This window comes from Salmo salar, chromosome ssa12 (genome assembly GCF_905237065.1).
Source record: "Salmo salar chromosome ssa12, Ssal_v3.1, whole genome shotgun sequence".
Classification (NCBI taxonomy): Eukaryota; Metazoa; Chordata; class Actinopteri; order Salmoniformes; family Salmonidae; genus Salmo; species Salmo salar.
This window is the reverse complement of record NC_059453.1, coordinates 66574659-66590889: the sequence shown is the minus strand read 5'-3', so window position 1 is coordinate 66590889 and position 16231 is coordinate 66574659. Positions and strand designations below refer to the sequence as shown.

Here is a 16231-nt window from a genome sequence, read left to right as displayed (position 1 = left end):
ACTAAAACATTTTGTTAACAGGAACAGCTGAGCTCCAATCACTATTTCTGAGAAATAACTTCTCAAATGAAAATAGGTTAAGTATTTTTGGGTTTGCTGTACATGGCATCAAACCAAATAAATCTGAAACATAAAATAACGATTTTGAACATTCATGACAGTTGACAAAATGTACAACTTTCCAGAACCATTTCTCAACTTTTAAAGTGCTACAAAATGTATATGGAATATGATGAATGTTTCATCAAGCATGTCAATTCTACAATAAACAATTAAAGAGTTGTATAAGCTTCACTACATTACACTGGTTCTTATTTAAATATTCAAACTGTGGTTTAACCTCTAAACCTCACTCTTTTTCAGGTTTCCGAATCGGCATTCTTTTAAAATAAATGTAGAATTTCTAAACAATAAACGATAACTGGTGAACAGAACCCTCCTTTTGCAAACATACTGTATCATTTTGTGACGCCAAGTGTAAATACCAGGTCAATTCCTCCATTGCATCACTCCCGGAGATCATTTCCTCACACTGTAGAGCAGCAGATAAAAACACAGTGGTGTAGTTATAAGCACTGCTGTGTGGCTACACAAGGAGAGGGCATCATACTTCTGTAGAAATGTCAAGTTAAACCCCATTCAGTCCAAGCCGTAGATACATTTTCACAGGTGCAAATTGCCAAGTCCATGGTGTTTTTCCCACCCTCCTCTCAACCCAACATAGCAACAGACATTGAAATAATGCCCCTTTTCAGCCATCACATTGAGGAGAGAAAACAAAACCTGACACCATTACACCACCACAGCTGAGACATTTGGATTGGTTTGTGCAAGGCACATAAGGGTGCCTGATAGGGACAACCCATTTCTAAGTGTGGGAACAGGTGTAATTGTGGACACTGGTGCTTCCAGTGGGGCCCAAGGGGCAGCTGAGACTTAGCAGTGAGTTCAGAGTTCTGACAAGGACGAGGGACACTCCCCGCTCCTAGCCTCCACAGGTGCTTGGTTCCCACGATGCGAGTAAACGTCTCCCCAGAGCTCATAACTCCACATCGTCTGAGTCCGGTGCAGTACTGGCGTACTGGGCCTCTTCTGGTCTCTCTCCCCATACAAATCTGTAGTTGTTTTCCAACTCCTGATGTCTCTTTTGCTCCTTGTAAACTTCATCTGTTCCCCCTGTCTGAGAGACATCAAGGGAAGATCAAAATAATAGCTCACACATTTACTCATATTACTTAGACTTCTTCAAAATGTTGAACTGCTTAACTCTTTCAATTGCTTATCTTGGTTTTGATAGCACTCTTTGAACCCAATTAAATGGAGAAAATGTCCTTACAGATATCTTTCAACATATTCACTACATGACCAAAAGTATGTGGACCCCTGCTCATCGAACATCTCATTTCAAAATCATGGGCATTAATATGAAGTTGGTCCCCCCTTTGTTGCTATAACAGCCCCCACTCTTCCGAGAAGGCTTTTCCACTAGATGTTGGAACATTGGTGCGGGGACTTGCTTCCATTCAGCCACAAGAGCATTATTGAGGTCGGGCACTAATGTTTGGCAATTAGGCCTGGCTGGGAGTTGGGGTTCCAATTCATCCCAAAGGTGTTTGATGGGGTTGAGGTCAGGACTCTATGTAGGCCAGTCAACTTCTTCCACACTGATCTCAACAAACCATTTCTGTATGGACCTCGCTTTGTGCATGGTGGAATTGTCATGCTGAAACAGGAATGGGGCTTCCCCAAACTGTTGCCACAAAGTTGGAAGCACAGAATAGTCTAGAATGTCATTGTATGCTGGAGGGTTAAGATTGCCCTTCACTAGAACGAAGGGTCCTAGCCCAAACCATAAAAAACAGCCCCAGACCATTATTCCTCCTCCACCAAACTTTACAGTTGGCACTATGCATTGGGGCAGGTAGCGTTCTACTGGGATCCACCAAACCCAGATTGGTCTGTCGCACTGCCAGATGGTGAATCGTGTTTCCACTGCTCCAGAGTCCAATGGCGGTGAGCTTCACACCACTCCAGCTGACACTTGGCATTGCGCATGGTGATCTTATGCTTGTTTGCGGCTGCTCGGCCATGGAAATCCATTTTATGATGCTCCAGACGAACAGTTATTGTGCTGACGTTGCTTCCAGAGTCAGTTTGGAATTCGGTAGTGAGTGTTGCAACCGAGGACGGCAATTTTTACGAGCTACGTGCTTCAGCAGTCCCGTTCTGTGAGCTTGTGTGGCCTACCACTTTGCGGCTGAGCCATTGTTGCGTCACAATAACAGCACATATAGTTGACCGGGGCAGCTCTAGCAGGGCAGAAATGTGACGAACAGACTTGTTGGAAAGGTGGCATCCTATGATGGTACCACATTGAAAGTCAGAGCTCTTTAGCAAGGCCATTCTACTGCCAATGTTTGTCTATGCAGATTGCATGGCTGTGTGCTACATTTTGTACACCTGTCAGCAACGGGTGTAGCTGAACTAGTCGAATCCACTAATTTAAAGGGGTGTTCAAATACTTTTGTATATGTATCAAAAATATTTTTTTATAGACTAAAAATAACACAACCCATCCGTAGTTTATTTAAAAGGATTATGATACTTGTCATGGTGATTACCAAGAGGTTGATGAGCAGTTCTCTGAATGACTTAGTATCTTCTTCAGTCAGCCACTGATCCTCAGCTGTCCTTCGTGTTGAAATCTTCACCTCAATTTTACCTTAAAAAAAATACAATAAAGTTTCAATACTTATAGCTGTTTCACTTACATCAAACAAAGCAAATACATACAAACAGGCAAAAGATAACACATTGCCTAACCTCTCATACACATACAGTATAAATATACAACAAACATACATTACACATGGGCAGCTTGAAAAGTGCAACTGTGCACAAATATGGTCTTGAATATCAGCCAGAAACCCCACTGGAAAGATTCTATCACAATACCACATACAATAAGAACAGAAACTGCACATGGAAAGCACATTAAAAGGCAGATTATGAAAATGGATGAGACAGTGTCACTGTTGCATCTACAGTCGTGGCCAAAAGTTTTGAGAATGACAGAAATATTAATTTCAACAAAGTTTGCTGCTTCAGTGTCTTAGATATTTTTGTCAGATGTTACTATGGAATACTGAAGTATATTTACAAGCATTTCATAAGTGTCAAAGGCTTTTATTGACAATTACATGAAGTTGATGCAAAGAGTCAATATTTGCAGTGTTGACCATTCTTTTTCAAGACCTCTGCAATCCGCCCTGGCATGCTGTCAATTAACTTCTGGGCCACATCCTGACTGATGGCAGCCCATTCTTGCATAATCAATGATTGGAGTTTGTCAGAATTTGTGGGTTTTTGTTTGTCCACCCGCCTCTTGAGGATTGACCACAAGTTCTCAATGGGATTAAGGTCTGGGGAGTTTCCTGGCCATGGACCCAAAATATCGATGTTTTGTTCCCCGAGCCACTTAGTTATCACTTTTGCCTTATGGCAAGGTGCTCCATCATGCTGGAAAAGGCATTGTTCGTCACCAAACTGTTCCTGGATGGTTGGGAGAATTTGCTCTCGGAGGATGTGTTGGTACCATTCTTTATTCATGGCTGTGTTCTTAGGCAAAATTGTGAGTGAGCCCACTCCCTTGGCTGAGAAGCAACCCCACACATGAATGGTCTCTGGATGCTTTACTGTTGGCATGACACAGGACTGATGGTAGCGCTCACCTTGTCTTCTCCGGACAAGCTTTTTTCCGGATTCCCCAAACAATCGGAAAGGGGATTCATCAGAGAAAATGACTTTACCCCAGTCCTCAGCAGTCTGATCCCTATACCTTTTGCAGAATATCAGTCTGTCCCTGATGTTTTTCCTGGAGAGAAGTGGCTTCTTTGCTGCCCTCCTTGACACCAGGCCATCCTCCAAAAGTCTTCGCCTCACTGTGTATGCAGATGCACTCACACCTGCCTGCTGCCATTCCTGAGCAAGCTCTGTACTGGTGGGTGCCCCGATCCCGCAGCTGAATCAACTTTAGGAGACGGTCCTGGCGCTTGCTGGACTTTCTTGGGTGCCCTGTAGCCTTCTTCACAACAATTGAACCGCTCTCCTTGAAGTTCTTGATGATCCAATAAATGGTTGATTTAGGTGCAATCTTACTGGCAGCAATATCCTTGCCTGTGAAGCCCTTTTCGTGCAAAGCAATGATGACGGCACCTGTTTCCTTGCGGGTAACAATGGTTGACAGAGGAAGAACAATGATTCCAAGCACCACCCTCCCTTTGAAGCTTCCAGTCTGTTATTCGAACTCAATCAGCATGACAGAGTGCTCTCCAGCCTTGTCTTCGTCAACACTCACACCTGTGTTAACGAGAGAATCACTGACATGATGTCAGCTGGTCCTTTTGTGGCAGGGCTGAAATGCAGTGGAAATGTTTTTTGGGGGATTCAGTTCATTTGCATGGCAAAGAGGGACAATGCAATTAATCTGATCACTTGTCATAACATTCTAGAGTATATGCAAATTGCCATCATACAAACTTTGTGAAAAGTAATATGTGTGTCATTAACAAAACTTTTGGCCACGACTGTACACCACTTTTACATAAATCTTTCATGCTGTGAGGCCTAATCCTATTGTGAAATGTAATTATCGCAACCACACCCAGAAGCTTCCTCAGATAACATGTTCACACAGTATCTTTGCAACACCCCAATAGTGATCTGTGGAAAGGAATTTTAAAAGTGAATTTCAATAGATAAGAGATGATCATGTGATGCGTAGCTCTGTTTTGCCATTCTATTTTTGGAACCCGACCAAAATTAGATGAGAGGAGATTTGCATGATCATACGCTAAAGAAAGCAGGCGGAAAAGAGAGAGATAGGCCATGTGTTTTTTGGGCACTCCCCTTCCTACCTTCGGCCTTCAGTCCCGCCTTCTCTAGCTGTTCTTTAACCATGTCCTTAATATGCTGCCATTGGAGGTCACCTTCGCCCATCTCTTGAACTTCGACCTCCCCATCGGGGTTTGCCGCTCGTCTTATACTTAGTAACTCTGATTTTAACATGGTCGTCAGTCGCTTGGTTTGGGGTGACGAGACAAGAGGAACAAACAGAGGTCACCTCCCAACAAGTATATGTAGGGCAGCAGGATGTAGGAGGGATCTCTTATAGAAGTGTCTTACTGACTTGTAATTGAAAAGGGCTTTTTTCTACAATGTCATAACTTAAAATGTACAGTGCCAGTCAAAAGTTTGGACACACCTACTCATTCAAGGGTTTTTCCTTTATGTTTTACTATTTTCTACGTTGTAGAATAATAGTGAAGACATCAAAACTATGAAATAACACATATGGAATCATATAGTAACCAAAAAAAGTGTTAAACAAATCAAAATATATTTGAAATTCTTCAAAGTAGCCACACTTCGCCTTGACAGCTTTGCACACTCTTCACATTCTCTCAACCAGCTTCTTGAAGTAGTCACCTGGAGTCCATTTCAATTTCAGGTGTGCCTAATTTGTGGAATTTAATTCGTTCTAAATGCGTTTGAGACAATCAGTTGTGTTAAGGTAGGGGTGGTATACAGATGATAGCCCTATTTGGTAAAATACAAAGTCCATATTATGGAAAGAACAGCTCAAATAAGCAAAGTCAATTACTTTAAGACATGAAGGTCAGTCAATCTGGAACATTTCAAGAACTTTTAAAGTTTCTTCAAGTGCAGTCGCAAAAAACATCAAGAGCTATGATGAAACTGGCTCTCATGAGGACCGCCACAGGAAAGGAAGACCCAGAGTTTCCTCTGCTGCAGAGGATAAGTTCATTACAGTTACCAGCCTCAGAAATTGCAGCCCAAATAAATGCTCAACAGAGTTCAAGTAACAGACATAGGAAACTGTGTGAATAAGGCCATCATGGTCAAATTGCTGCAAAGAAACCACTATTAATGGAAACCAATAAGAAGAAACTTGCCTGGGACAAGAAACACGAGCAATGGACATTAGACCGGTGGAAATCTGTCCTTTGGTCTGATGAGTCCAAATTTTAGATTTTTTGTTCCAACTGCAGTGTCTTTGTAAGATGCAGAGTAGGTTAACGTATGATTTCCGCATGTGTGGTTCCCACCATGAAGCATGGAGGTGTGATGGTGTTTTGCTTGTGACACCGTCTGTGATTTATTTAGAATTCAAGGCAAACTTAACCACCATTGCTACCACAGCATTCTGCAGCGATACGCCATCCCATCTGGTTTGCACTTAGTGGGACAATCATTTGTTTTTCAACAGGACAATGACCCAACACAGCAAAGCTGTCATCAAGGTAAAGGGTGGCTACTTTGAAGAATCTAAAATAAATTTAGATTTGTTTAACACTTTTTTGGTTACTACATGATTCCATATGTGTTATTTCATAGTTTTGATGTCTTCACTATAATTCTACAATGTAGAAAATAATAAAAATAAAGAAAAACCCTTGAATGAGTAGGTGTGTTCAAATTTTGGACTAGTACTGTATGCCAGCAGTGACAGTGGCAAATAAAATCTAACTACATGAATCCAGCATATTGAAGCTATTCTATAATGCCTTTTCTCTTCATATAGGACTGTCAGTATGCTGATATAGCCTACAGCGGTTTTAATCTCCCTTGAGCATTGAACCTCAAATCTCCAAAGGTACTGAATATGGGATGGAACAAGAAATTAATATACACAGAATGTAGATGTTTGAACTATGAACACATAGACCAAGGCCCAGTGAGTGGAGCCTTTGGCAGAGAGCCCAGTTACCTGGCTGTTGGGGGGCCAGGCTGGGGCTGCCCCTGGCTGGGTCGTTGGCCTTCTGGCCTCCCTCTGTCAGGTGCTCTGCCTCTGTGTCCCCGGCCTCTTTGTCCTCTAAGCGGTCCAGCAGCTTGTCCAGAGTTGTCTCAAGAGTCTGGGTGGCCTGAGTGCTGTCAAACTCCCCCTTCAGACCCTCTGTGTCCAGCTCCCGCTGAGCCTAGAACATAGAGAGAAGCCCATCAAGTCAAAGGAAGACAGCACCACTGAGCCTGTCAAGTAAATATGATTGAAATAATGTAAAATATTAAAGATGTCCCCTAGTCATTTTTGAACTTTTCCTCCTGAAAAGTGATATCCCAAGAATAAATACAGTAAAGTACACACTAAAGGGTAAAAAAATATGGGCATTCAAGGAGCTGGTTTGACAGGAAGTCGTGATGTCAACCGGCCTCCCCCTTGCTTGAGGAGCAATGGAGAACAAAAGAGGAAAGGCCTACCTATTGAGCTGTGCCTTTAGTTAAGGAAATCAGGTGTTAAATGAGGTGAAAAGGAGACAAAATAATACTGTTCATTTAGATGTCCATCTATCTCACATGTTTGGCTCATAATGTGACTCAGCACTCTCAATAACTTTAAACAAATCCTTCCAGACAATAACCTGTTCTACTAATATAGAACCATTTACAGCCTGTACACTTTTCTGGCATTTCTAGCGTCTGTCCGCACCTCGTCTATGATGTTGTCAAACTCCTTTTGCATTTCCTCGTTCATCTCCTCGATGTTGGCAGAGGGCACCGAGAGGCCAGCAATCTCTTCATCAAACTCCTGCAGCAGGAGACGCTCTTCTTCATCCTCATCCTCGGCTCCACGTCTCTCCTTTTCCTTCCTCAGTGCCTCTCTTTCGGCTTCATTTTGTGCTTTCTGAAAGGGAAGTCAAATAACCATATTGAAATTTAAATACACAAAAATGGCACTGCATTATGAATCCACGGCTATGGGAAAAAGGTAAGTGTTCCATAGCCTGGCCTAAAGGCGGCACTAACCTTTCTGTTGCTCTCTTTTAGATGCTGCACAAATTTCATCAGGTCTGCAGGGTCTGTGATGATCTTGAAGTTGAATTTTTCATCTCCAAAAGCTGCGAGGAATCAAAAACACCTGATAGATATTAACCAAAAGGATGACACTTGAAAGCATCAGATGTGATATTGTAGTGAGTAGTGTTTTCAAATGCCAATATAATACATTACCATCCTCTGTGACCTCATTATCTGTGAGCTGATTATCAAAGGCATCCTCTCCAGCCTGTCAAAACAGAAAGCTGTTGGCGCCATTCTGTCGAAGACTAAAGTTGAAAGATATTATGATCACTGACTGTGTGTACCTGATGCTCTGAAGTGGTGTCAGTTACTGTGGTACCCCCTGGATTTGTCACTCCCTCCCAGAAATCAGAATCCTCTGGCTGTTCAGAGGTGACACCTGCATCTGGTCCAACAGAAATGAATAGAGAGGACTGATTATTTCGTAATATGATGCTTTCATTGTAAAACCCTGCAGGCAAGCTGTGGTGTCTACTATCAGACCATCACACACCAGAAAAATTAAGTACTTTGATGAAACAAATGGGCATTGAACCTTCTGTGTCTGACCCCAGGACATCTGTGACTTCGGTTGGTGTCGCTGACTCCTCGTCTGTCTGCTCATCCGCTCTGCCATCTGTCCCCTCATCACCGGTCAAAATCTCATCAAGAGTCTTCAGCTCCTCTGAGATCTGCTCCACTTTACGTTTTGTGTCCGCTGAACATGAGAGCGATAGAGACAGAGAGTGACAGAGAGAAGCAAGGTTACATTATTCCTCAGGGCTTGTGAAATAAAATATTTAGCCAGGCTTCATATCACAATACATGAAGAGTAAGCAGCCTCCCAAAGACCTCGATCCTGCCTGATGACTCACAGACTTGGGCCTTGACATAGTCCATGTACTGCTTGGTGCTGAGGGCCGGCTGGCACACAATGCCCTGGGGCTTGGCGGTGGAGGGCGGACACAGGAAGGGGTGCTGGCAGGTGCGAGTGGTGTGGACCGTCAGCACGTAGCGACAGGACTGGGGCTCGTCCACACTGGCCACGTAGACACCCGACCCCTCCTCACACACAAACTGAAAAACACAGAGAACAGAAGATCAGGGGTCACAGATTGTCAAGGAGTCACACCAGTCATATCTAAAGTGTTTGCAGTTTTACATAATTATTCAATATTTATTTAATACAAAACATAGGTTGTTCAGGTTCTTATTGCAATCTTAAGAAACCATCTCACAGTTTCTCACCCTGACTTCAGTCTCCCTGGGGCCCTCGTTCAGGTCACATTTGGAGCCGTTGACGTAGCTCTGACTGTGGTAGCGCTTCAACCTGTGCTGCTTGGAGGCCTGGGATGGAGAGGGAAGGATAAAGAAAAGGAGCTTTATTAGTGTGTGTATTGCACTGGTATACACACACTCGTTGGTATTGATGCAGTACGGCAGGCTGTAATTTCAAAAGAGAAAGAGATCATTTTTTACTGAAGTTAGTATTTGCCAGCTCTTACACTACATGACCACAAGTATGTGGACACCTGCTCGTCAAACATCTCATTCCAAAATCATGGGCATTAATATGGATTTCTTTCATATATATTTTTTTATTGAATACCCAAAACATTAAATACTTGTAGTGAAGCCGCTCAACAATTACACCACACCAGTCATCCAACAGACTCCCGTTCAGAGCGACACACAGAAGCATCCAGGGTCAACGCCCTGCTCAAGGGCACGTCGACAGATCTCCCACAAGGCCCCCCCCAAAAAAATGGGGACCCTCCGCTCTCATGTTCAGCGGACACGAAACGTAAAGTGGAGCAGATCTCAGAGGAGCTGAAGACTCTTGATGAGATTTTGACCGGTGATGAGGGGACAGTGGATGAGCGGACAGATGAGGAGTCAGCAACAAGACCCCCCCCCCCACACGCACACAGTTCCTCAACCATCCAAGACCCCTCCCAGAGTAACCCCCCCAACCCCCCAAGAAAAAAATGGGGCAAAAAAAAAAAAGAGAACAAATAAAATTGATTCCATTCCCCCCCAGAAACCCCCCCCAATGTACCAACAACCAAGAAAATGAACTCATGAGAAAAAGACAAAAACAACAATGCAAAAAAACTAACAAAAAGGACAGCAAGGCCAACTAAAATAATAACAGCAAGGCCAACTAAAATCATACCAGCAAAGCCAACTAAAATCATAACAGCAAGGCTAACTGTGTATGTTTGAGTGCATGTCTGGCACTATTTACATATGTGTGTGTCCGTGTATGTTTTATTTGAATGAGAGTGTGTGTATATGCACGTGTACAAACACCTGCACGGCATCAGCCTCAGGCAAACCGGCATTAGCTGTAAAAACACTGGCCCTCAGTGTCATTCAAACTTAATTATATTTACATTACATTTAAGTCATTTAGCAGACGCTCTTATCCAGAGCGACTTACAAATTGGTGGATTCACCTTATGATATCCAATGGAACAACCACTTACAATAGTGCATCTAAATCTTTTAAGGGGGGAGTTAGAAGGATTACTTTATCCTATCCTAGGTATTCCTTAAAGAGGTGGGGTTTCAGGTGTCTCCGGAAGGTGGTGATTGACTCCGCTGTCCTGGCGTCGTGAGGGAGCTTGTTCCACCATTGGGGTGCCAGAGCAGCGAACAGTTTTGACTGGGCTGAGCGGGAACTGTGCTTCCTCAGAGGTAGGGAGGCGAGCAGGCCAGAGGTGGATGAACGCAGTGCCCTTGTTTGGGTGTAGGGCCTGATCAGAGCCTGATGGTACGGAGGTGCCGTTCCCCTCACAGCTCCGTAGGCAAGCACCATGGTCTTGTAGCGGATGAGAGCTTCAACAGGAAGCCAGTGGAGAGACCGGAGGAGCGGGGTGACGTGAGAGAACTTGGGAAGGTTGAACACCAGACGGGCTGCGGCGTTCTGGATGAGTTGTAGGGGTTTAATGGCACAGGCAGGGAGCCCAGCCAACAGCGAGTTGCAGTAATCCAGACGGGAGATGAAAAGTGCCTGGATTAGGACCTGCGCCGCTTCCTGTGTGAGGCAGGGTCGTACTCTGCGAATGTTGTAGAGCATGAACCTACAGGATCGGGTCACCGCCTTGATGTTAGTAGAGAACGACAGGGTGTTGTCCAGGGTCACGCCAAGGTTCTTAGCACTCTGGGAGGAGGACACAATGGAGTTGTCAACCGTGATGGCGAGATCATGGAACGGGCAGTCCTTCCCCGGGAGGAAGAGCAGCTCCGTCTTGCCGAGGTTCAGCTTGAGGTGGTGATCCGTCATCCACACTGATATGTCTGCCAGACATGCAGAGATGCGATTCGCCACCTGGTTATCAGAAGGGGGAAAGGAGAAGATTAATTGTGTGTCGTCTGCATAGCAATGATAGGAGAGACCATGTGAGGATATGACAGAGCCAAGTGACTTGGTGTATAGCGAGAATAGGAGAGGGCCTAGAACAGAGCCCTGGGGGACACCAGTGGTGAGAGCACGTGGTGCGGAGACAGATTCTCGCCACGCCACCTGGTAGGAGCGACCTGTCAGGTAGGACGCAATCCAAGCGTGGGCCGCGCCGGAGATGCCCAACTCGGAGAGGGTGGGGAGGAGGATCTGATGGTTCACCGTATCAAAGGCAGCAGATAGGTCTAGGAGGATGAGAGCAGAGGAGAGAGAGTTAGCTTTAGCAGTGCGGAGAGCCTCCGTGACACAGAGAAGAGCAGTCTCAGTTGAATGACCAGTCTTGAAACCTGACTGATTTGGATCAAGAAGGTCATTCTGAGAGAGATAGCAGGAGAGCTGGCCAAGGACGGCACGCTCAAGAGTTTTGGAGAGAAAAGAAAGAAGGGATACTGGTCTGTAGTTGTTGACTTCGGAGGGATCGAGTGTAGGTTTTTTCAGAAGGGGTGCAACTCTCGCTCTCTTGAAGACGGAAGGGACGTAGCCAGCGGTCAAGGATGAGTTGATGAGCGAGGTGAGGTAAGGGAGAAGGTCTCCGGAAATGGTCTGGAGAAGAGGAGGGGATAGGGTCAAGCGGGCAGGTTGTTGGGCGGCCGGCCGGCCGTCACAAGACGCGAGATTTCATCTGGAGAGAGAGGGGAAAAAGAGGTCAAAGCACAGGGTAGGGCAGTGTGAGCAGGACCAGCGGTGTCGTTTGACTTAGCAAACGAGGATCAGATGTCGTCAACCTTATTTTCAAAATGGTTGACGAAGTCATCCGCAGAGAGGGAGGGGGGGGGGGAGGAGGATTCAGGATGGAGGAGAAGGTAAAAAGTATGTTTTATTTTGACTTTATCTTTGACCATCATTCTCTCCCGCCCAGCAACTCTACTCCCACTTGTCTCCAATTCCACATCCCAACCCTCAGCTTATCCCACCTATCTCTGCTGGTCACCCTCTTCGGATTTCTACGCAACATATCTTTCAACTATGCTGTTTAACGTACAATTTCAATCTATCTAATCGAATAGAATCCACAGATTGAGCGTTGAAGATAAATATTTTTACTAAGAGTATTAGTAATTGACTCACCCGGGCTCTCCAGATCTCCTAGCAGTACTATTTCTAGGGTCAATTTTAGATCAATGTTATGCATTTTCAGCCATTCCTGAACCTGAGACCAGAAACAGGCTACCTGAGGGCAATACCAAAATAAATGGTCTATTGATTCTGTATCCTCACAACAAAATATGCAGAGCTTCGATGATTTTATGCCCCAAATATTCAACACTTTGTTGGTGGCAAGAATTCTATATAACATTTTTAGCTGAAAAGCACAAAGTCTTGAATCTTGCATTATTTTATATATCAACTCATACACCCTGTACCATGGAATCGGTACATCAAAAATCTCTTCCCAACTATTTTGCAATCTCTATGGCACAGTTATCAACATACTGGTCCTCAAATTAAACTGGTACACTTTCCTATTTATGCATTTTTATTCCTCCGCCAGTTTTGTACCTTTAAAAAGGCAAGACAGACCAGTTCCCTAACACCTCCCGCTGCCACCTGCCTCCATTTTTGGGGGTAATGCTGTAATCAATTGGTTGCACTCTTGGATTGAGCAGACCTTCCCATACAATTCTGATACCTCCATGGAAGACATAACTCTACCATTCCCACTTACAATATAACTTAAGAACAAAATACCCTTTTCAAACATTTTTTCCATAAATACTGGTATTTTATCAACCAGCACATTTGAGTTCAGCCATAATATTTGTTCTCTCTTTTCAGCGGGATGAATTTGAAATTGTAGCCAGCTCTGCAATGCTTGTTTGAAAGAGATACTTTGAAAAATTAATACTTTTCAATTAATCGAAAATGAGACATGGCAATCTGCACAAAGGCAAAAAGGCCATTTTAAAACAATGGATGCGCTTTTCTTAGTAATCTACTTGAGAACCATTTATGGTTCAAGTAAAAGTTTTGAATAAGTGAAGCTTTTAGAGAGAGGTTTAGTGCTTTTAAATTTAAGAATCTCAACCCACCCAATTCATATTCCTTATATAGATAGGCACGCTTTATTTTGTCTGGTTTAGGGTCCCAGATAAAGCTAAATATTTTTTGCTCATATGATTTGAAAAATGAATCATCAGGAGTAGGCAGAGCGATAAGTAAGTGAGTAAACTGAGATATGACTAAGGAGTTAATAAGGGCAATTTCTCCATAAATAGACAGGTATTTACCTCTCCATGGTTGCAGAATCTTGTCTATTTTTACAAGTTTTCTATTGAAATTCATTTTGGAGAGCTTATTTATATCTTTTGTGATATGAATACAGAGTATATCTACTTCACCGTCAGCCCCCTTTATAGGTAAACTGCAGGGTAATGTAAAAGATGTATTTTTTAAAGATCCAATACGTAATATTGTACACTTATCATAATTAGGTTTTAGACCAGAGAGTCCAGAAAAATTATCTAGATCTTCAAATGAGACATTGCAGGGATCTAGCTTGCAGACTTAATATAAATCTTGAGTCATCGGCATACAGTTGAAGTCGGAAGTCTATTTACACCTTTGCCAAATACATTTAACCTGTTGGGGCTAGGGGGCAGTATTTGCACGGCCGGATAAAAAACGTACCCGATTTAATCTGGTTACTACTCCTGCCCAGTAACTAGAATATGCATATAATTATTGGCCTTGGATAGAAAACACCCTAAAGTTTCTAAAACTGTTTGAATGGTGTCTGTGAGTATAACAGAACTCATTTGGCAGGCCAAAACCTGAGAAGATTCCTTACAGGAAGTGGCCTGTCTGACCATTTCTTGCCCTCCTTGATCATCTCTAACAAATACAGGGGATCTCTGGCATGACGTGACACTTCCTACGGCTCCCATGGGCTCTCAGAAGGCGGGAAAAAGCTGAACGATGTAATTCCATCCCCAGGCTGAAACACATTAGCGCGTTTGGCAAGTGCTCTATCAGAGGGCCATTAGACTGAGGCTCGTGCATGAGTGGATAGCATGCTTTTACTTTCACTCTCTTCGTAATAAAAAACGATTTCCCGGTCGGAATATTATCGCTTTTTTACGAGAAAAATTGCATAAAAATTGATTTTAAACAGCGGTTGACATGCTTCGAAGTACGGTAATGGAATATTTAGAATGTTTTTGTTACGAAATGCGCCATGCTCGTCACCCTTATTTACCCTTTCGGATAGTGTCTTGAACGCACGAACAAAACGCCGCTATTTGGAAATAACAATGGATTATTTGGGACCAAACCAACATTTGTTATTGAAGTAGAAGTCCTGGGAGTGCATTCTGACGAAGAACATCAAAGGTAATAACATTTTTCTTATAGTAAATCTGACTTTGGTGAGTGCTAAACTTGCTGGGTGTCTAAATAGCTAGCCCTGTGATGCCGGGCTATCTACTTAGAACATTGCAAAATGTGCTTTCACCGAAAAGCTATTTTAAAATCGGACATATCGAGTGCATAGAGGAGTTCTGTATCTATAATTCTTAAAATAATTGTTATGTTTTTTGTGAACGTTTATCGTGAGTAATTTAGTAAATTCACCGGCAGTGTTTGGTCGGAATGCTAGTCACATGCTAGTCACATGCTAATGTAAAAAGCTGTTTTTTGATATAAATATGAACTTGATTGAACAAAACATGCATGTATTGTATAACATAATGTCCTAGGGTTGTCATCTGATGAAGATCATCAAAGGTTAGTGCTGCATTTAGCTGTGGTTTGGGTTTATGTGACATTATATGCTAGCTTGAAAAATGGGTGTCTGATTATTTCTGGCTGGGTACTCTGCTGACATAATCTAATGTTTTGCTTTCGTTGTAAAGCCTTTTTGAAATCGGACAGTGTGGTTAGATTAACGAGAGTCTTGTCTTTAAAATTGTGTAAAATAGTCATATGTTTGAAAAATGGAAGTTTTTGCATTTTTTAGGTATTTGAATATCGCGCCACGGGATTACACTGGCTGTTACGTAGGTGGGACGAATCGTCCCACTGGCCCTAGAGAAGTTAAGACTGGAGCTCAGATGGGTGGAAGAGGTCGAGGCAGGAGTGGACCAAGAGGCAGAGGAACGCCCCTAGAGGACATGGGCCAGCAGGAGCTTCAGGACTGTGGCATCCCCCTGCCCAACAGCCATGGCAACCGCCACCAAGCAAGCGTCCCACCTAGCCCATAGAGGTTAAACTCAGTTTTTCACAATTCCTGACATTTAATCCTAGTAAAAATTCCCTGTTTTATATCAGTTAGGATCACCACTTTATTTTAAGAATGTGAAATGTCAGAATAATAGTAGAGAGAATGATTTATTTCAGCTTTTATTTCTTTCATCACATTCCCAGTGGGTCAGAAGTTTACATACACTCAATTAGTATTTGGTAGCATTGCCTTTAAATTGCTTAACTTGGGTCAAACATGTCAAGTAGCCTTCCACAAGCTTCCCACAATAAATTGGGTGAATTTTGGCCCATTCCTCCTGACAGAGCTGGTGTAACTGAGTCAGGATTGTAGGCCTCCTTGCTCGCACACCCTTTTTCAGTTCTGCCCACAAATGTTCTAATCGGATTGAGGTTAGGGCTTTGTGATGGCCACTCCAATACCTTGACTTTATTGTCCTTAAGCCATTTTGCCACAACTTTGGAAGTATGCTTGGGGTCATTGTCCATTTGCGACAAAGCTTTAACTTCCTGACTGATGTCTTCAGATGTTGCGTCAATATATCCACATAATTTTTCTTTGCTGTTGTTCTGGGATTGATTTGCACTTTTCGCACCAAAGTACGTTCATCTCTAGGAGACAGAACGTATCTCCTTCCTGAGCCGGTATGATGGTTGTGTGGTCCCATGGTGTTTATACTTGCGTACTATTGTTTGTACAGATGAACGTGG

At 43.3% G+C, this 16231-nt stretch overlaps 1 protein-coding gene across 1 annotated transcript in view; it reads right to left on the bottom strand.

Annotated features, from left to right (window-relative positions):
* Nucleotides 1-6662: 6662 nt before the first annotated feature.
* The window catches only part of LOC106565599 (protein OS-9-like), a 38701-nt gene continuing 29132 nt past the window's right edge, over nt 6663-16231 (bottom strand). Inside the window, exons 4-10 of the mRNA XM_045692133.1 lie at nt 9106-9301; nt 8733-8934; nt 8414-8575; nt 7825-7916; nt 7508-7702; nt 6791-6998; nt 6663-6679 (exon numbers count right to left, since the gene is read on the bottom strand). Coding sequence (XP_045548089.1) covers nt 6663-6679; nt 6791-6998; nt 7508-7702; nt 7825-7916; nt 8414-8575; nt 8733-8934; nt 9106-9301 — 1072 coding nt within the window. The remainder of the gene's footprint in view (nt 6680-6790; nt 6999-7507; nt 7703-7824; nt 7917-8413; nt 8576-8732; nt 8935-9105; nt 9302-16231) is intronic.